The sequence below is a fragment of the Podarcis bocagei genome (assembly GCF_964188305.1).
Source record: "Podarcis bocagei genome assembly, chromosome: 3".
NCBI classification, from domain to species: Eukaryota; Metazoa; Chordata; class Lepidosauria; order Squamata; family Lacertidae; genus Podarcis; species Podarcis bocagei.
In genome coordinates, this window is record NC_138127.1 from 56,128,612 (window position 1) to 56,150,122 (window position 21,511).

At 41.6% G+C, this 21,511-nt stretch overlaps 1 protein-coding gene across 5 annotated transcripts in view; it reads left to right on the forward strand.

Moving 5' to 3' along the window:
- The first annotated feature begins 247 nt into the window (after positions 1–247).
- The window catches only part of PNLDC1 (PARN like ribonuclease domain containing exonuclease 1), a 52,761-nt gene continuing 31,497 nt past the window's right edge, over positions 248–21,511 (forward strand). For 3 of the 5 annotated variants that reach the window (XR_014006275.1, XR_014006276.1, XR_014006277.1), the window contains exons 1-19: positions 1,897–2,161; positions 4,062–4,119; positions 4,227–4,300; positions 5,153–5,186; positions 5,304–5,427; positions 5,835–5,923; positions 6,013–6,113; positions 6,992–7,071; positions 8,181–8,318; positions 8,687–8,756; positions 8,947–9,032; positions 10,808–10,863; positions 11,973–12,040; positions 12,579–12,632; positions 14,000–14,042; positions 15,315–15,414; positions 18,355–18,530; positions 20,704–20,802; positions 21,324–21,456. Coding sequence is in view for 2 of the 5 variants with exons in the window: in XM_081187550.1 (XP_081043676.1) it covers positions 2,086–2,161; positions 4,062–4,119; positions 4,227–4,300; positions 5,153–5,186; positions 5,304–5,427; positions 5,835–5,923; positions 6,013–6,113; positions 6,992–7,071; positions 8,181–8,318; positions 8,687–8,756; positions 8,947–9,032; positions 10,808–10,863; positions 11,973–12,040; positions 12,579–12,632; positions 14,000–14,042; positions 15,315–15,414; positions 18,355–18,530; positions 20,704–20,802; positions 21,324–21,396 (1,599 nt within the window). In the remaining 3 variants the exon portion in view is untranslated. Of the gene's footprint in view, positions 502–1,896; positions 2,162–4,061; positions 4,120–4,226; positions 4,301–5,152; positions 5,187–5,303; positions 5,428–5,834; positions 5,924–6,012; positions 6,114–6,991; positions 7,072–8,180; positions 8,319–8,686; positions 8,757–8,946; positions 9,033–10,807; positions 10,864–11,972; positions 12,041–12,578; positions 12,633–13,999; positions 14,043–15,314; positions 15,415–18,354; positions 18,531–20,703; positions 20,803–21,323 lie in introns of those variants that run through there. The other 2 variants (XM_081187551.1, XM_081187550.1) reach the window with 2 other exon arrangements.

Genomic DNA, 21,511 nt, shown 5'->3' on the forward strand with positions numbered 1-21,511 from the left:
CGTGAGGGCCGACCAAAGTTGTTGAGATTTTTTTAGGATTTTAGACTTGGGACATGCCTGCCCTACTGTGACAGTAGCTTCTATATCACAGGTAGGCCCCATGGTCACCCTTACAGCTGAAAGTTAATTGGGAGGCGTTAGGCTAACAATAGGTTTATGGTCAATCTCAGTTGCATTTAAACATGCCATTTGCACTAATGAGCCTTGATCTTTGAATTACCTATTAGCTTAATTTATTCTGCTCCTCAGTTTGTTAAGGTCAGAAAATCAAACTAGAATGGTTGATTTAACATCTAATTCTGTCACCAGGCCCATAGTCAGAAATGTTGTATTTAATTAAAGTTCTCACTGTTTATCTGTTATCCCAGATTCTGAACAACTGTGTCAGTTAACCAACACATCAGGCAACCTTTCTCACAGTATATTGATGAGGTGTATTACCCAAACCAAAGTGTTTTGAGTCTGGAGATTAATGGTTACATTGCAATTTAATCTTTCAAAGTGAGTATTTGAAAGTTTACATGTGCTATGGTTTATTCCTGAGTACCACATACACAGGATTTTCCTGTTTTATTGGCAGTTCTGTTTACATAGGGGTAAGGCCCAATTTTTAAACAGTCCTGATTATATTTAAGATCAGGGCTTAAATACTTTAACAGTTTATTTATAAACACTTAAATAAACTTTAAAAAGGCCCCCCAAACCCTTCACTTTTTAATATAGTATTGCTGCTGTCCATTTCCGCGAAGGATGACTCCTGTACATTTAGCCACCGTGTGACACAAGTCAGATGCCATTTCCCATATCAAGAGGTATGAGGGAAAGTTTCAGTTGCTTGATTTTCCAGATGACTATGCTGGTGTTAAACGTCACTGCAGCCCTAGTTGGAAAGAAAGTGGGTGTTCAAGGAGAAAGGGGTTTCGTGGGAAATGATGGGTGAGGCGCCCCATGGATTTTTGTTGGGTGGGACAGCTTTTTTAAGGAGATTCATTGTTCTCTGAAGAAACGTCTCCACCCCAATTGTTCAGCCTGGACACCAAGGTCTTCCTCCGAGGGTCTTCTGGCGGTTCCCTCGCTGCGAGAAGTGAAGCTACAGGGGACTAGGCAGAGGGCCTTCTTGGTAGTGGCACCTGCCCTGTGAAATGCCCTCCTATCAAATGTCAAGGAAATAAACAACTATTTGACTTTTAGAAGACATCTGAAGGCAGATTTACGGAAGTTTTAAATGTCTGATGCTTTACTGTATTTTAAATATTTTGTTGGAAGCCGCCCAGAGTGGCTGGGGAAACCCAGCCAGATGGGCAGGGTTTTATACACACACACACACACACACACATATATATATATATAAATAGCAGGCAGGCATCAGGTTGAGGAAGGCCGTTATTGATTATTCTTTCCTGCGGGTGCCCGTTTAAAATATCGCATAGCTAATTTTCTCACTGCAGATGGCATCTGCTAATGTGAAGTAAATTGTTGCATGGACAACTATAAAAAACAGAAAATAGTCACAACACCAGCACATTTTGCCTATATAGCCCTACTGCATGGAAATATTTGATACCAAATGTTGGAAAACAATGAAATAGGCATAATTATCTTAGCCTAGGATTATCAGGTGTTGACGAGATAAAGAACTACTAAACTTTTAGAAGATATCTGAAGGCAGCCGATTAGGGAAGTTTTTAATGTTTGACGTTTTACTATGCTTTTATATGTGCTGTAAACCGCCCAGAGTGGCTGGGAATAATAATAATAATAATAATAATAATAATAATAATAATAATAATAATAATAATAATAATAATAGTTGTTGAGCCTTTTGGGGGAAATCATGGGTAAAAACACCCCCAATGCAAGGAGCAAGCCTTCGGGGGGGGGGAATCTGCTAGGGGCATAGTTTCTGTGGATACGGAGAGGGGGCAGCCCATGAGTCGACCGCCTTTAAAAGCTCAAGGGAGGCAGAAGCCAAGGCTCGCATCCAATTAGCCTCGGCAATCGTTTCAAGGCGGTGGGCGTGGCTTCCTCCCGGCTCTTCTTGTGGGGCCGGAATAGCCTCGATTCGCACGTGTTCCTGGAAGCGGGATGGATGTGGGAGCCGGGGAGTTTGAGGAGAAGTTGCCGAAGCTGCAGGAGCTCATCCTCGGCTGCGACTTTGTCGGTGAGGGAGATGCTGGGGGTGGGGGGAAGCTATCCCTGCGAAGGCGGGGGGGGGGCATCTCCCAATGGCCCTCGGCTGGCCTTGGGCTTAGTTGATCGAGCTGCGGTAACGGCGAGGAGAAGGGAAGGGTCCCCTGGGTAGATCTGCCTTAGTCCAAGCCTCGACGTGCTTGCATGGAAGCAAACCCCTCTGAACTCAATGGGAACCCGCTCACCCTCTCCAGGATTAGTATTTTAAAACTAATATAACGGCAATCGTTGCAAGCATACTGGGAATTTTAGTTCTGGAGGGAGAGCCAGTGGATCCCTCAGCAGAATGCTCACGGCTTGTGCCATGTTAAGTCCCCAGAATTCATTGGGGAAGGGGAAACCAAGGTCAGTGTTTTCAGATCTCTTCAACGCTGCCGGCTGCTTCAGAGTAGCAGGAGTGGCTGGGGTGAGCTCTCAACTCTTCCTGATGGAGAGTTGAGAGGATAGGTGGCTTTAAAAACAAATACTGTAAATAAGCAAGCCCGCTCCTAGATCCCAAGGGAGGTGGATCGCTCTGATCATTATGAACCTGGCAGCTTCGGAGGTGCCCTGGCACCTTGTCAGTCAATTTTCTTTCAGCTGCATGGGGTCATCTTGTTCAGAGTGTAAAATCTTTTATTTTTCTTAGTACTGTATTGAGGAGCTGAGGAGGTGCCGACTCCCTCCTTAAAGGTAAAGCTACCCTGGTCCAGTTGCGGATGACTCTGGGGTTGCGGCGCTCATCTCGCTTTATTGGCCGAGGGAGCCGGCGTACAGCTTCCGGGTCATGTGGCCAGCGTGACTAAGCCGCTTCTGGCGAACCAGAGCAGCACTCCCTCCCTGCTCTGGTCTAAATAACAAAACGCACACACACCAATATTTATGTACGGCTTCATCAAAAAGGTCTCAAAACGGTTTACATGAAGCAAAACAGAATACCTAATAAAATCAAACTTAAAAAACAACAAGTAGATGTACTGAAATTTATCAAAATATGAGTAAATCAACAGTTAAAAAACATATACATAATAAAACCACACAAATGCACATAAAAAAATTGCATGTCTGCATAGGATTTCACAAACAAAACGTTTTTAGTAGGCATCACAAACAGTACAAAAATGACACCTACATAAATAAAAGGGCAGGGAATGCAGAGTGTAGGTTTGACTACTTTAAAAGAGTGGTCCCTATTTTAAAGAGGTATTATGTCGTGTTTGTTAAAAATCCCAGTTCTGCAGGTTGAAGAGGTTGGAGTAAGGTGATCCTTCAACAGTTCTCAAGCTGATGAGGGTTTTATATTTTAATAACACCTTGGACCATGTAACAAATCAGCAGCCAGTGTAGAGCTTTGAGGAGAGCTATACTATACTGACAAAATCTCACTCTTGTTGGCAGTCACAATGTAGAATTTTGCATTCACTGTAGTTTCTGAAGCAAGCACAAGGGAAGCCTCACAGAAAGGGCATTGCAGTAAACCAGTCTTGAAAGGACCAGTAGCTTGTCCACAATAGTTCAGGTATCTGATTCCAGGACTGGCAAGAGGTTTTGTACCAGTCAAAGCTGAAAAAAGGTGCTCCTGGCTACCTGGACCTCCAGTGACAAAACTAGGTCAGGAAAAGTGAATATTTGCAGCTGGTCATTAGTGTTGTGCCATGACTAACAATCAAGGTAAATCTAAATTCCAAAGGTTTTATTGCTATAATAGCTACAGTTCTGATGAAACTTCTTAAAATCAACCAAATATAGGGACTGGTGTCTCATGCAAAGGATTTCAGAGCACTGATGGAACCGGCAGAATATAAAATTACAAAAAATGCTCACAGTGGGGAAGGCAAATAGTTTAGTTTGGTGCCCTTTGCTGTGTTCAGTTTGTTCTTTGTATTTTGCAGGCCTTGACATGGAGTTCACAGGTTTGCATTCTACCTTTCCACCCAGTAATCAGCACAGGTAAGTTTGTCTAACCATACATATTTTCAGATGATGTGTACAGGAGTACTATAAAGGTGCATACACAACACGGAAGTATTTCATGATTTCCCCCCCTCCCCTCCCAGCCTCTTTGATTCACCTGCTGAGCGCTATCAAAAAGCCAGACAGAGCGTCCAGCAATTTACAGTGAGTCAGCTTGGTGAGTTCTTTTTGAGTTGTTAAAACTCAAATGTAAATCCTGTACATGCAGTATGAGTGAGAGACTGAGGGACATTAAGGATCTGGGTGGGAATGCTTGTGGTGGCCGTATTTTGGGTTCTAGTGGGAGACTGAAAGGGACTTAAGTCCAGATTACCTCTTCTCCCTCCTTGAGCAAGGCATGAAGCTGTTTCCAAAGGGCTTTTAAACAGACCAGCACTGTGCTTTGAAGTCATGATAATTGGGGCTGCAAAGCACAGCATCAATTAATGTTACCATGAAGTCATTCGACTGACAGGCAGAAAGCTCTGCCGAGTTTGGCCCACCAAGGGGTGAAGAGATAAGGATGTAGCTTCTTGGCCAGAAAAGGTTCCCCAACTCTGTTTTAGAGGAACGCTCTGTTTCCTGCATTGTTTGTTCAGAGTTACCAGAACAGAGGTGTTTCTTTCTCTAGGTATTTTGGGAGGTTGTGGCTCTTCTAGGAAGTAGTCAAGATGGAATTATCTGATATCTGCTGTGCAAACATGATTCTTGGGGTAGTATGGGGGAGTGTAATAAATCTATGAACAATATAGCTACAAGTCCCTCATAAATAGCCTCTCTACAAACACCTAAGGTTCCTTGCAATGTCTGCCAGTATTTGGTGCTAAAATTAAGGCGAATTTAGCTTTCCACCTGAAAGGTTGCTATTGTCATTTTCAGTAAATGACTAGATGGGTGGTATCCTTACTAATAGGCAAATGGTTCTAGCATAGCTTTAGCCAAGGAATAGAGAAGAATACACATTTGTGATCAAAATGTCACTGTGTGCAGGTGCCTGTTTGGTGTGATAACATTTTACATTTTCTTTCAGGTTTGTCAATATTTTCCAATGAAAAATCCAACAAGTACGTATAGTGTTTTCTTGTCAATGGTTATATTTACCTGGTGATCACGGGATAAAAATGCTGCCTTTTAGCCCTTCCCCAGCAGAAATCTTGTTAGTCATTCTGCTTTCTTTGCAGGTACGTGGCTCATTCCTATAACTTTTTTCTCCTTCCCATGACATTTGGCCAAATGGATTCTGAGGTCTGTTTCCAAACATCTAGCATTCAGTTCTTGTCTCACTATGGTTTTGACTACAACAAGGTATATTTTCTGTTACAAATAGACTAAGCAAACAAAATGTGAATTTTTGGACTTGTTTTGCCATTTAAGCACTGTTACGTCTTCTACTTGCACAACAAGGTTTCCCTCTTCTCCCCATATACACTTCCCATGCCTCCTGAAATTGGGTCAGGCTGGGTGGGTTGGAAGACCCCCCCCAGAACAGCATGTGTGGTAGGAGGGAGGGGTCATTCCATCTGGCAACTGGAGCTTTGTTGCACTTGAGAATTTTAAAGCACTTGAATTTTTAAATTAATACTGGAGTACAGCCACTTACAGGATTGGTGTGGCCAAATGAACAAAAGGGATAGTTCTGGCATCCATATTCCTTTAACACGGAAACTTTCTGAGGTGTAACTTTTATCCTCCCTCCTCTCCCACCCCCCAAGTTTCTTAAAGATGGAATCCCATACATGAATGAAGCACAAGAGAAGAAACTTCAGCAACAACTTTTGCCCGGGAGCTTGATGGTCCACAGGTAAAATTGATCTTGCGGAGTGTTCTGGTAAGTCCAGGTTCAAACTGGCTCACAAGTTTCAAACAGCTGCCTTGCTCTTCTATCTCCAGTGCCTTTGAAAAGGACAAGCTGAAAAAAGTGATTGATGAAGTAACTTCCTGGGTGTCATCAGCAGAAGCGAAAGATTCTATGATTCTGCGTGATATATATGGTAGGGGGCCTAAGCTTAGGCACTTTTGATTTCGTGTCCCACAGCCCTTGACTAAATTTGTTACTTGCTCTTTGCCCCACACCTTGAATTTTTGTATCTTTCCCTTTCACCCATTGGAGAAATAGAACATTTGTTTTGTTATTACTGTACCTGTTATTTGTGAATCTGAACATAAGGCTATGCACCATTTTTTAATTCTGGGGTGGTGGGGAAGCACTACTGCAAGACCTGGCACCTTCACTGATGCAGCTGAAAGAAAGAAAGAAAGAAAGAGAAAGTATAGTACACTTAACAGAAAATGGATATGAAAATAAATTGGACTTGATAGTATCCCTTGCAGGGGCAGTATCCTTTTCCTCCATGCCCTCAACTCTCCTGAAAATGATATACGGTATACTACTCTCAACATGTTCCAGAAAAACATGGGATTGTAGGAGAACCACTGCAAAATGCAGGTGATGTGACCTCATACATTAGAGAACATCCAAAACCACCTTTGCTTGCCATGGAAAACTAGCCTTGAGATGGAAGTTTAAGCAGGATTAGAACACTGCTCTCTGGAATGCTATCTTTCAACAGGTAAGGAGGGTTTAAAACATATGTGTTGAGAGTGGAATCTCACAATTCATCCTCTCCCTGCAAACTGCATTTTGAAATAGTACAGTGGTGAATTGGGAGATAAAAGCCGTCTGAATGCCTAATCCTGTGTGTGAGTGTGTCTTGCTGCTTGTAACACCTTAATTGGATATAGACTTGGACAGTAGTGAAATCAGTGCAGTCTTAAAATGCTGTACCAGTTTTCTAATTCAGTCATCTAAGTGTTAGTGAAGTACGATGAAGCGATATTATGCTATTCATGTTTTTGCTTCTTCTCATAGGCTTCCAAGTGTTTGAAATACAGCTGATTCTAAGACGAGCTATTCAAGATATTTGGACGATTCCTTTAGGAGGTCAAGAAGTGAGTTTCATATTGTCGTGTTTAAAATGGAACTGGTGCATTCATGGCATCCAAGTCCTAGGAATACTGACATCTTGTCTCTACCGTTGTGCAGGTTTCCATATATAGATCTTTGATAATTCTTCTAAACTTTTGGCAGGAGTGTATAAAAACAATTTGGCTAGTATTTTTCCTGAGGTTATATCTTTCTAAATAAAGGTCTTTAGGTCACTGGAGGCAGAACACAAAATTGGCTCTGTTATACTTTACTAGGCTGCCTCCCTGTTAGCCATTTATGGTACATCTGTTCATTATTTGGACTCATTCCAATCTGGGTTCAGCCCTAGCAACAGAACTGAGTTGGCCTTGATCGCCCTAATGGATTACCTTTGCAGAGAGCGGGAGAGGGGGAGTGAGAACTTGATAGCTTGATCTGCTCTGAGGAATGAGAATTGGGGACAGTATATTTCAGTGGTTCCAATCCTATCTTCAGGACCGAGTCCGAAGAGCAGCCTTTGGAAGAGTGCCTTTCATCCCCCTGATGACTATGCTATGGGGTGCCATAGGGAGTATTTTCTATCCAGTGCTATTTAATAACTATATGAAGGCATTGGGAGTGGACAAGAGGTGGTTTCCAACAAGGTACTATCAGTTTACTGATGACACTCAGTTCAATTTCTCCATAACATCTGAATCAAGAGGGGCTGTGCGATCCCTGGGCCATTGCCTGGATGCAGTGGTGAAATAGATGAGGAATAACAAGCTAAGCTTGAATCCTGGCAAGACAGAGGCACTCTGAGTGAGTCGTACCTGCGTCTGAGAAATTGGTTAGTTGCCTGCTGTGGGATGGGTTTGCACTTGATCTGAAGCAGCAAGTTTGTGGTTTTGGGGTGCTTCTCAATCCAGCGTTGTCACTGAAAGCACAGGAAGCCTCAGTTGACCTACTGTGGCTGGTTTGACTGTTATGGCCATTCCTGGACCAAAGTACATTTATACAACAGTTATAATTGGCAGTCAGAGGCCAGGGTGGTGTGATGAAATCTCAGCAGTTTATACATGTGGGCTGATCCATAGGTGGTGCACAAAGCGCACATTTGCCAACGTACGGTTTCTGTCCTGTCTTGCTTCAGGTGATGGTGAAGAAGATGAGTCCGCAGCATCGCTGGCAGCTGGAAAATACCTCTTACGATTCTTGTCGGAGAGAGCAAATTCTGTTCTCTGCAAGGGGTTTCACCAACCTTTTCCAGACATTAGTTAAAGCAAAGAAGGTAGATCCCACTTTCTTTAGGGGTTTTTTAAATAAAAGAATAACAATTCAGATGTAAAGGCACAGTGGTAGAAAATTCAAAATAACTTTTGGAAAGCTTAACAGAATATGTATATCTATGTAAAGTTATACAGGTGATATCAATTAAAAGTGTACTGGCCTAGTAATAGTTGAATTTTTATATGTGAAATGACCAGAGCCATTGAAATTCAGCTGGTGATCTGTGATAAGCTCAATAAACTGATCCTCAATAGGCCTTTATTTTGTAAATTGCAATTGCTTTCTTAAAGGGCCTAGTATAAAACATGCTCCCATTAACCACTGTTCAGCAGTGCTGTGTTTTTGACAATCTTACCTTCCTCTCTGCAGCCACTGGTGGGACACAATATGCTGATGGATCTTCTGCATCTGCATGAGAATTTTTACAAGCCCCTCCCTGGTAATGTCACTTCCAGCTTCAATCACAAAGAGACGTTTGTATCCTTCCCCCAGTAGGATCCTTGCTCCTGATCCTTACCTTTGCTTTAGGAACTGATCTATTTCTGGTTATTGGTCAAGCTATTGTCAGCAGCTTAGTTGTTCATTAACAAGCAAACATCGCCATCTTCTCTCTCATTTTTTTTTTAAAGAAAGCTACGATGAATTTAAAAAGAACATACATGCCCTGTTTCCTGTTGTCATGGACACAAAGAACATAGCAAAGGCCACCTGGAAGGTAATTCTCATTGGCTGCTGATGCTCAGGATTGCCTCTCCTCTTGCCCCTCTCAGTGTGTCAATGCAAGGGTCCATGGCTCAGCAAATAAGCACATAGTTTGTATGCCGAATGTCCCAGGTTCAGTCCTCAGCAAAGGATCTTGGATACAGCTAAGAAATGCCTTTTGCTTAAAACATTGGTGGGCCACTGCCGGTCAGAGTAGACAAGACTGGCCTAGAATAATTTAAAGCCTGGCAGTTCCATATGTTCAGAAAATGAGCAAGGAAACTCCAATTTTGTCTCCTTCATAAAGAGCAGTGACAACTTCTATCTGTCGTCCACTATTTCTTCCCAGAAGCAGAGCAGTGATCTGCATTAGTGATACAGTGGTACCTTGGGTTACATATGCTTCAGGTGACAGACTCTGCTAACCCAGAAATAGTACCTCAGGTTAAGAACTTTGCTTCAGGATGAGAACAGAAATCACGCAGCGGTGACACAGCAGCAGTGGGAGGCCCCATTAGCTAAAGTGGTGTCTCAGGTTAAGAACAGTTCCAGGTTAAGAATGGACCTCCGGAACGAATTAAGTACATAACAAGAGATACCACTGTATTTGAGGGTTCTTAGTGCCATCCTGTTGTTGGGATTGTGACTCTTGTCTCTTGTAATGCCAGTGTTTTTCCCACATGAAGGCAAAATATGCGCTGCAGACAGGACAATTCAAAGTGTTGGTGCTGACCTTTAAAGCCCTAAGCGGCCTAGGTCCTGTATACCTGAAGGAGCGTCTCCACCTCCGTCATTCTGCCCAGACACTGAGGTCCAGCTCCAAGGGCCTTCTGGCAGTTCCCTCATTGTGAGAAGTGAGGTTACAGGGAACCAGGCAGAGGGCCTTTTCGGTGGTGGCACCCGCCCTGTGGAGCACCCTCCCATCAGATGTCAAGGAAATAAACAACTATTTGACTTTTAGAAGACATCTGCAGGCAGCCCTGTTTAGGGAAGTTTTTAATGTTTGGTGTTTTATTGTGTTTTTAATATTCTGTTGGGAGCCGCCCAGAGTGGCTGGGGAAACCCAGCCAGATAGGCAGGAAATAAATTATTATTATTACTATTATTATTAGAGTTAAATTCCTGACTGTGGTTGTAATTGTCACATTCAGCAGGGCTTTAGGGGAAGGGTGCATTATGGGACTTGACAGGTTTTCTTTGATGTGGTTGACATTCCCAAGCTTGTATACTTGGATGGATGCCTTGGGAACAACATGATAAACTTAATGATTGGAGGTGGGAGGATGTGCTGAAACCGTATGGCCAAACAAGTGGAAACCTTGCCTTTTGAGTCAGTGTGTGAATGAGAAGGTGGTAGGACAGCAGTTTCTAGTCTCGGGTTATGGCTTTGATGTTCTATTCCTAAGGGCATGTTGTATGTTACAATCCTGGTATGGCTGCCGCTAAGATTTCTACCTGTGCACATCCCAGTTACATGAAATAGCTTACAGAACATTTCAAAGTAGCTGATTACTGATGAGACGCAGGTACCTCCAACTGACTGACCCACAGTGAACCTCTAGTTTCAGTTGTTCAGTAAATGTGCAGTAATCCTGTATCTTTATGAGGATAATGATGTTGGAGGGGTCAGGGCCTTAGAAGACAAACAATTGTATAGGAAGCTTCAAGAACAGACATGTTGCACTAGAGTGGTTGATGTCCTATGCACTGCAATCCATTGTTACTTTGTGAACCTCCAGCTCTTTCCATGTCACCAAAAAGCTTTTAAAAATTCTTCCTTTTAAACAGGAGTTCCAGTTTCCTCGAGCTGAAAATCTTTTGGAGCTTTATAAAGTTCTGAACGGGTGAGCCATTTTATTTGTGTGTGCGTGTGTCGCCATTGGATTTATCACTAAGTTAGCCTGCCTGAAAAAGAACTATAACAGGTTGTTCCATAATTCACTCAGGATTTTTTTTTTGGGGGGGGGGGGGTCATGCCCTGCAGATGTTGACCCCGTGATCAGTTTAGATCAGGGTATATGGTACTTTGTTCTTCTGTCAAATGTCTCTGAAGAAATTACACATTGTTTGCCCAGTAGTCCTGTATCTTCTGAGTGAAGTGGCCCTCTTAGACTGCAGATCTCAGGGTAACATTAAGAGGCAGTGAATGGACAACTGGTCTGTAGAATTTAAGACCATGGGGAGCATAATTACAGATTGAGGAAGGGGCTTAACACCTGATAGAAAAATAAAATTGTTGCCTTCTTCCAGTTTTGAAAATGTTTTGCATTGCACACCTAAGGTAAAGGGACCCCTGACCATTAGGTCCAGTCGTGACTGACTCTGGGGTTGCAGCGCCCATCTCGCTTTACTGGCCAAGGGAGCCGGCGTACAGCTTCCGGGTCATGTGGCCAACATAACTAATCAGCTTCTGGCGAACCGGAGCAGCGCACGGAAAAGCCGTTTACCTTCCCGCCGGAGCGGTACCTATTTATCTACTTGCACTTTGGCGTGCTTTCGAACTGCTAGGTTGGCAAGAGCAGGGACCGAGCAACAGGAGCTCACCCTGTCGCGGGGATTCGAACCACAACCTTCTGATCGGCAAGCCCTAGGCCACAGCGCCACCCACGTCCCTCGATTAACACCTATCTGTCCAAAATTGGTTTTTTAAAGAATTCAAACAACCCTTGCCTCTTCTAAAAGAAAAAGACAGCCCAGTGTTTCTATTTCACTGGAAAGGCAAGACAAAGAGGACATACGATAACTTTTATATAAATAGGCACAATGGCTATATTCTACTTCCACCGTTGGAAGTAATATACCTTTGAATACCAGTGGCTATTCCATTCAGGTTGTATTTGCGGGCTTCCCATGGGCATCTGGCTGGCCACTGATAGAACGGGGTGCTGGACTTGGGTCTGATCCAGCAGGGCTCTTCTTAAGAACTGAAAGCTTGACAATTGATACCTTTCAGCAGTGACATGAATCCCACAAACCAGCCTTGTCCAGAGATCTTTCATGCAAGCGACTGCCTCAGATACGGTATGTCTGGCTATGGAAACAAATTCTTGGCGTGTAGTCATTAACCTGAATAAGTACTACGACTGATACGTTTTCAGTTGCTTTCATCACGGAGCAAAGTCACAAGGAGCTTTGAACAGGATTGTGATGCACATAGCTTTGCATTTCTACCCCTTGAAGCACACGTGCACCAAACTGTTTGTTCTGCTCTTGTTCCCTACCTACTACTGCAGTCCACAACACTGGGAAAATAGATGCTTAAGGCATTCTGCAAGGCCAAAATTAGCAGTGAACCTCCGACAGGCTTTGCATGATACCACTTCTACTGCCAGACCAAACTCAAGTGGGATGTGATTGCAACTTAATGATGGGATCTGATGATATTGCTTCAGAATCCTTGTAGAGACTGCCATGCTCTAGATTCTTAGAGGTGGGAGGAAAACAGCAACATAAAACAAAGAGAAACACGATAGGTTGCCTGTGGAAGTTGTTTTGGGTCAGATCATTATAGACTGTCTGGGGAGATGTTACCTTTTCTGTTTTGTTGGAAACCTTTCAGCTACAAAGGAGACTCCTCACGAGGCAGCCTATGATGCATTTCTCTGCGGATCAGGTATGGGTGTAATTTTTCGTGTCTAAAATACCCCTTTCTATTGGCATTGTGCTAGTTCAACATATGGGACAGTCTGTCTACTTTGTTAATAAAGAAACTGTACAGCTGGATGGGTGGGGTAGAAATAATAAATTATTATTATTACTATAAGCTCTTTTGCATATGAACATTTGTGACAGAGGGTTTCAGAGCAAAACTTCATGTTCTTCCTGAATGACCTAATTATTTGTATTTTAAAGTTTCTAACAATTTAGGCACTCTGTAGAGGTTTTTTTAAATAAATAAGCAGCCACTGCCTGCAAGCTTACAATCAAATGGATATGACACACAAAAAATGAAGAAGGAAGAGAAAAGTAAGACAAAAAACTACCACGTATACATACATATCTAATATTGACCAGCTAGAATGGCCACTGGGGAGAAGTGGTCATTTCACTGAGAGAGGTTGTTTACCTCTCTCAGTGGAATAGTAGTTTGTCCCAGCTGACCCCGTGGAGTGTGCTTTGCAGCCTGTCCTCTCTCTCAGGTGCAGCCAAATATAATTGTGATCGTAACTCCTATCCTGCTATTTCTCTTTTCATAGCAAAGGGTGGTTGGGGGGAATCAGCATGAGCAGAGCTGGAAAAGCTCTTTATGTGCAGTTTTTCCTTTTTGAAATTTAGTAAAGGAATTTCTTGTAGATCCTGTACCTCACTCAGCACATGAATGTTACGGAATATTTGAAGACTTCTATTTCCTTTTAGTAGTGATAAGTACTTAGAGTATAATATACAGTGATTTGTCCCCTGTATGAGGCCAAATCAAGCCAATGTGCTTTTCTCTTTGAAGCTCTACAAGGCAGTCTTCTTTGTTTCTGCTTTATTGGTTTTAAGCAGGCTTAGGTAGCTAGCAGTTATTCTTCCAGGAGGCGGTCACCTCAGTCCTTTATAGAGGCAAGTAGAAGCTGCAGGGATGCTGTTTACATAACCAGCCAGGAGTTATTGCTGCTTTTCCTTTCATGAAACTAAAGAGGTACCGTGCAAGGATTTCCACTTGCGCAATGGGACTCCACCCCCCATGTGTGCCCCTGCATCCCTCAAAATTGGTTAAGGAGAACCCTCAGAACAGTGCAAGGAGGAGGCATTATGGAGTGCTTGTGGAAACAGACCGACTGGAAGAGTGGGACTCTGAATCCCCTCCTAAGTCTTTTAGTAAAGTTTTGAAGGCCTGAAAGTTTGGTGTCTTATTTAATCAATTCTCAGAACAATCTAATTCCTATTTTTGAGCATCAAAAAACTTTTCTAGGAGTCTCCCTTCTCCACCCCAATTTTGCAGTCTTATCATTTATAAGTTGTTAGATGTAACAATGGAATTGTTTATTTTTCCAGTTCTTCTGAAAATAGCCCACTTGCATCTTGACAGAATTTCTTGGTAAGTAATAAGTAAGTATTAAGTATTGGTAAGTAAGTAAGTAAATGAAATAGCTTGAATGTTTTTCACTTCTGAATAATCTTTCTCACTGTAGAATGACGGACTTAAAATTGGTTGGAGGTGGCCTTAGAACCCTTCCTAGTTTCATGGGCAGCAGCACTTGCTTCCCTAAGAGCGCTGTGTCGTCTTTCCTCCTTGGCATTGTGTTAAAACACACCTGAATGCTCCAGACCAGCAAACTGCGGAAACTGCGGAAACTTCAGCTTTTATAGAGCGGAAACTTCGGCTTTTATAGAGCTGGGCACACTTGCTGATGATCAATTAAGCAAGGACATTTGATAAGCAGCCCCTGTCCGTTACTTAGCCTATTAATTCCTATGGAAGCAGTAAGGGTGTACTTAGTTTTTCTCCATTTTAGCTTTATTTTTGTTAAATAACTAATGACACAGTGTAATATGTTGTGTTGTTGTTCATCTGGGTTTGTATTTACCGAATTTGGGGTTGTATTTACCCAATAATGATTGCTATTATGTCCTGATATGTAAAACCACAGAATACAATGAGGGTGCACTTTCTTTTTCTTATGACTGTATTTAGTAGTAGCTGCTTGGTGACAGGTTCTGAAAGGTGATTTTGATATTTATAGACAGGGCCTGTCAGCAACAGACCTTAGAAACTGTCATCAAGCACCCTTAAGAACCCCAAAGTAAATATCAGTATTCTCTTAATGTATAAAATATCCCTTCAATAGAAAAAACAACCATTTATCATACCAAGCTCCTTTAAAGACATTCTAAGGCAGGCTTCCTCAGTTTTGGCCCTCCAGATGTTTTTGTTAGCAGGACCAATGGTCAGAGATGGTGGGAATTGTAGTCTCAAAACATCTGGAGGGCCGAGGTTGAGGAAGCCTGTTCTAAGGGACCAGGTAGCAGTGGAAAGGGGTCAAATTGAGGAACTCTTTACTTTGGCATGGACTTCCATGAAATATAAAAATTAAAGAATTTATTGTATTTTATAACATTGGAATGTGTTGTGTGATGGTACTCTAGTTTCAATTTGCATTATTGGGCGGAGGGAATTGCTCTGAGGCAGGTAGTAGAAGAGACCTTACCCTTTTCTAAGAAAAATAGCTATATATATATATATATATATATATATATATATATATATATGCAAGCAATCTTGGGATTCCTAAGTTCTTCTAGTATATAATTCCCCACAAAACTTTTTTTCTTTCTTTTTTTTACAATCCGCTGCTTCTCCTTAATTTAGTGATCCAACAAGGACTGCTCCCTCGTTTTCTCAGTACCTTGATGCATTGGCTGCATGTGTGAATCAAGTGAACATTATCCGAGCTGGTGTTCGGAAAATAGTGAGTATGAAATGTGAAATGTGAAAAGATTCCAGTTAGCCAGTTGCCAAGAGAAACCACTTTTGTAACATCCCCACAAGCTCAGACGGAATAGGATCAGGGAGCTCTGTCGTTTTGGAGATAGTTTTGTAGTTTGCATAGCTGAAGCCTGGAATGTTACAGAATGGAAGATGAGGCAAAGAGTGGTGCTGAAAGGTAGACCCTCCAGATGTGTTGCCTCCAGATGTACCTGACCAGTGGTGAGGAATAATGGGAGTCATCATCATCATCAAACCTTTTATTGGCATCACATACAAACATTCATAGTAAATCAATACAGAGTTACCACCTCCCCAATGTCACAGAACATTTGTCAAATGAAGAGAGGCAAAACAGTCTAACGTTACATCTCTAGGTCTCCAGGAAGATCAGATGTCTGCAATGTGTTTCTGCGACAAAAAAACAAATAAAGATAATTAGCCACTAACTTGGTGAGCTGATCATTCCCCAGTAATAGAAAATGTATGACCTGCAACTCTGGTTTCCATTTGGGGATGCAGAGTTGATCTAGAAACTGCTGGCGGAGATCAGCATATAGTTTACATTTAAGAACCACATGAGTAAGAGTTTCCAGCAGGTGGTCTTCACATAATTTTTATATTTCATAATATAATAGAACCATGCAGTTGCGTAAAGTGGATTTTCCCGGACTAAACCCTGCCTACTCTGGACCTAGGATGTTATTTTCATCAAGCCAAGTAGTTAGTTTATTTAGCAAATGTTTAGCGTACAATTTCCCGATGTTTGACAATAGACTTATTGGCCAATAGTTGGATGGCAGCTTTTTGTCACCCTTTTAAAAGATTGGAATAATTATAGATTGCTGCCATGAGTTATACCAGATCTATGATACCAGATCTATCTATCAAAGTGAATAGATCCGCTGGTATTGGAGCCTATCACACTGACTTGGCTTTGATCAATTCAGATGGAATAGCATCAAAGCTGGCATAATTTCCTGCTTTCAGCTGATCAAAAAAACCTGTAACTTTGGTAATGGAGACGGGGCCACTCATCCGCAAAAGTAAAAATGGCATGGTCCTGACTGTCAGGTGGAATACAGTCATCAAAGAAAACCGCCTTGAAATGCTCTACCCATGACAAAGATGGAATCAATGTCAGTGAATCATCCTATGTCTGTGGGGAGTCTGCTACAGCCTTCCAAAATTTCTTACGGTCTTTCATTAGGATGGCTGAGAGTAGCGTATCCCAACATGCCTGGTTATATCTTATCTGGCTAAGCTGGATAGTTGTCGGGATCTGGATGTGAGGGCGATCTGGCTGCGACATCTTTCACCCAATTGATCGCCAGGGTTCATTTGGCTGATCTGGCTGGCTAGGCGGGTGTCCCCTTCCTCCCTCACCGCTCCCTCCCGAAACTGCGCGCTCAGTGGAAGAGGATGACCATCCCAGATAGGAGTGTACTGTTCTTCGGTCAAGGGTATACAATAGCTGCGCTCCCCTGCTGGAACCTCCAATAATGGGAGTCATAGTCAACATCTGGAGCGTACCATGCTAGCTACCCCTGTTGTATTGAATTTGATTCACTGAGAAAAGCAATTAGGAAATAAAGGATTTTACATGTATGTTACATGTGGGCACATGCAAGGACACAAAGTAAGCTCATTTTATTAAAGTGCCCCAAACTTTCCAGAAGCTGGACAGAACAGTATTTCTTCATAATGAGGAAAGAAAACACATGCCCATGTCATCTGACAGACAATACAAATATTCATAATTTTCACAACGATAGACTGTTTATCCTGTTCATAATTCTTGATCTTAGAGCTTGGGGCGAAAATTGTGTGGCTGCATTGTTGTACATGGTGATGCAGACTTTGGTTCAAATATTCCTGGTGGATGCAGTTTTAGCATACTGAATATGTTTGTATGCACATTTTTATATAGGATTATAACAATATAGTTATTATTGCAGTTAATTTATTAATCACCTTCTAAACCAATGTCTCAAGGCAACACACAAAAAGGAAGCTAAAGGCTAAAAAACAACAACAGGAATGTTTTTGCCTGGTGCCTTCATTACATATTTTTAGGCGCCAGGACAAAAACCTTCCTCCTCTCTCAGGCCTTTGGCTAATTAAGCAATCTGTGGCTTTTTAAACAGTGGTGGACCATGTATTGTTGTTGTTGTTGTTAATAATAATAATAATAATAATAATAATAGGCAACCAGAGCAAACCCTGAAAGCAAGGCATTATAGGTTGGCAGTAGTTTGCCCCCACAAGTTTGGCCCTAGCCAGATGCAGCCTCCTTGCCTCTTCCCTTCCTCACCCTAGCTAACAGTTCTTCATAGTTCCAGTTACAGGTAGGTAGCCGTGTTGGTCTGCCATAGTCAAAATAAAAAAATTCCTTCCAGTAGCACCTTAAAGACCAACTAAGTTAGTTCTTGGTATGAGCTTTCGTGTGCATGCACACGAAAGTTCACACTTCAGATACACCGTGTATCTGAAGAAGTGTGCATGCACACGAAAGCTCATGCCAAGAACTAACTTAGTTGGTCTTTAAGGTGCTACTGGAAGGAATTTTTTTATTTTAGTTCTTCATAGTGTGGTCCCTTGTGAGGTCCGGGGCCTGGCTACGACAACCAGTGAGGGTGAGTGGACTTGCCCCTTCCACCCTCCCAGAGCCGTAACCCCAAACCACAAACAAATAACAAGAACTATTTTGGGGGTGTTCAATGTGACTGATTTTTTTAAAAAATAACCGCCAAAACCTGATGTTAAGCATTAATGTTAAACCACCAATTCTTACCTACCACGGTGTTTGTGTGTGTTGTGTTTGGCATAGTTTATTGAAATGTTTCATAATACTTAGACCCTTTTGTGAATCTTCCTCTTGGTGCCTTCAGTAGCTGAAGGATTAACTTAATTCTTTCCTTAGAATTTTTCCGGTATGGATGACCCTATAAAGCTTCCACCACTCCTTATCATTAATGTGCGAGGATGGCCTGGGGTTGATGAAGAGCAGATCTATCGGGAGTTTAAAATCTTCTGCAGATTTGATGTGCGGCGGCTAAAGAGGAACCAGTTTCTCTTACTCTCCAATAATTTTAAAAAGTATGTGATCCAAAACCACCTTCTCCCTACCTTAGCAGTTGTTATTCTGCCAGTTTTTTCTGATATATGTTGGACCAGATATATATGTTGAAATGCTTGTAAATCCAAGGGTGCAAGAAACACAGTGATACCCTTTGGAAGTAGGGGAAATCCAGTGTGCACGTATTTTCAAATTTAATGTAATTTCATGTGTATATATATATATTGCAGTTTTCAAGAATTTACAGATACAAATCTTACAATGTCATACTTCCAATACAAATACAAATCAAGCTTCCCTCTCTCCTTTTGTGGTTTCTTCTTTTATTGACATTTTTAAGACTGCATTTTCCACTTTACTCCGTTTCTTAATTATTCTATAATTAATAATACTTTTAACTGCTTGATTTAAGCTAACCCTACCAATGCACTTAGTTGCATACCACGATTTTTCTAATATTCCGTACTCCTTAATCATTCCCACCCCCCTGGTTTCTTAACACACCCGTTAATTTTGCCATTTTGGCATAATCCATCAAAATAATCAGCCACTCTTATTTGGTTGGAACAACATCCTCTTTCCACCTCTGGGCAAAGACCATTCTGGCTGTGGTTGTAGCATACATAAATAAGTTTCTACAGTCCTTTGGAATTTCTGTATTCACTATCCCTAAAAGAAAAGCTGCTGGTTTGTTTTTGTTTTACTAAAAGTTATTTTGAACATTGTCTTCAATTCATTATACGTAGATCATTTCCCAGAAGGCTTTTGTTCGCTTACAGGACTACCACGTCTGATAAAAATTACCTTCCTTTTCTTTACATTTCCAACACAAATATCAGGAGATAAACACAATCTATACATCATTTTCATATAATTTTATTTCAAGTGTACATAACATGCTGTGAATTTTCAATCAACATTCCACAACGTATCCCATGCAGCCATTTCAATATTGTGACCAGTGTCTCTTGCCCATTGAATCATCACAGATTTCACCTGCTCTTCTTTTATTTCCCATTCTAACAACATTTTATACATTATAGAAATTACTTTGTCAGTATTTCCTAGTAGTGCTCTCTCAAATTGCTTAATGCAGTTTCTAGGACATCTTGGAGAGATTGCTAGTAAAACAGAGAAAATAGAAACTTTTCTGCAGATTCTTTATTTTTTTTACAAGATCAAAACATATATGTATTAGACTTTAAAAAGTATTTTTTGTATTTGCACTCATGGGTTTTTTGTAGGGCCATAGGTTGCCCGCCCTTGCTGTATTATTAAATGGCAACAGAGGAGTATATGGTTGCTTCAAATTCAAGCAGCGCCTGAAGGAGGATATTCTCAGGGCTTGCTTGCTCTCAGGTGGGGGGGGGGGCAGGATGGCACAGGAAAGGCGGACATTGAAAATTGCCCTAACCTGGGTTTATACAGGGGTTGCTCTTGGGAGTGGCTGGGAGGTATTCTCTTTATTTTTTTTATTTAATTTCCCCCCAAAGTTGTAGAAGCGTATAAACAAAACCATCACATACCTCCTCTTTGGTTGTGGGCTCAAAAGTGGGAAGTGAAGGGCACTTTTTGTTTTGTTTTTTTCTTAATAATAATAATAATAAATTATTTATATCCTGCCCTCCCCAGCCGAAGCTGGGCTCAGAGCGGCTAACAACAGTAAAAGTAACACAGGTTACATAAAATCACAATCAATTAATAGAAAGACATTCTAAAATCAATTCATTCTAAAATCAATTCAGAATCAAATTGATGGCAACCATTGGGCTAGAGTTCTGTGAGGATTACCAAAGGAGGGGGTCAGACTGTGCCTCGGCCAAAGGCCTGGTGGAACAGCTGTGTCTTGCAGGCCCTGCGGAAAGATGTCAAGTCCCGCTGTAAATAGGGGGAGAAAGAGGGTGTGTAGGTAGATGGAGCCTGCCCTCCCTCATGGCAGACAGTCAACCTGTGGCCTTGAGAGTTGCAAGAATAGGGATGAGTGACGGTGTGTTTAGGATGTATTGTTCATAAATAAATGGCAGGTGGGTAGAGTCTCTTTTGGGAGGGAATTGTCCGGTGAAAACAGCAGCTGGGTTGACAGATTTACAGCTTCAAACAGCACCAGTTTGGGTCCAGAAGCTATTTTTTGGCTCTCAGATCATTCTTCTTCTTTGTAGGTCAAAGTTGTACTTTTCTTAATTATTCTTACAGTGTCAGAATGGTTTTGAGAGAATATAAAAATCATCCCAACGTGCAGATTTCCCCATACCACCACTGGAGGCATTCTCCACAGGTGAATTTCATCCTTCAGTAAGTAAAGTTAACTTTATACATAATCTCATTTTTTATTATTATTAATAGAGGCCTTGATGAAACTTAGCTTTTTAAAGTCATATCTCCCCCCCACCCACCCACCCAAAAGTGAGGGAAGAGAGACTGAAAGAAATCCCTTCCTGTTCTTGACAGTTTGCTGCAAAGCATGGATCTGGGTATAGTATAATACATGTAGCAACTCTATATCTGTACTCAGTTTTATTTTCAGTACTTTAGGAGGTGGGAGACCAAAACTGAGGTGGTGATTAGGGGTGTCTGGAAATGGTACATTTTTTGGACTTTTTTTTTAAAAAAAGAACTGTTTTTATTGATGGTTTTGATATCTCTTGTGAAGCGCTTAAAGGTTTTACTACAATCAAACAGTATATAAATTTTGGTATAAAAATAGACATTGGAAGTCATGCTTGTGAAAGTGAATATAAAAACAGAGTCGGGGAGGGCTCGAAATGTTGATTGTCGTGGCTGATGTTCTCCTGGATATTCTTCTCTCTTTTTAGAATTTGTGGCGTTGTGACCTCTTGGTCTCTGCTGGCATTCTTCCTTGGAGGATCTGCAAATTATGCTTCGTAAGCAATCGTCTACTGGAAGCATTTTTATCTGCTGTGTGTCCTTTTCTTCCTCATCATCACTGTAAGCGATACTTACAATATATTAAAATCCATTGCATTTCTCTAGTAGTCCCAAA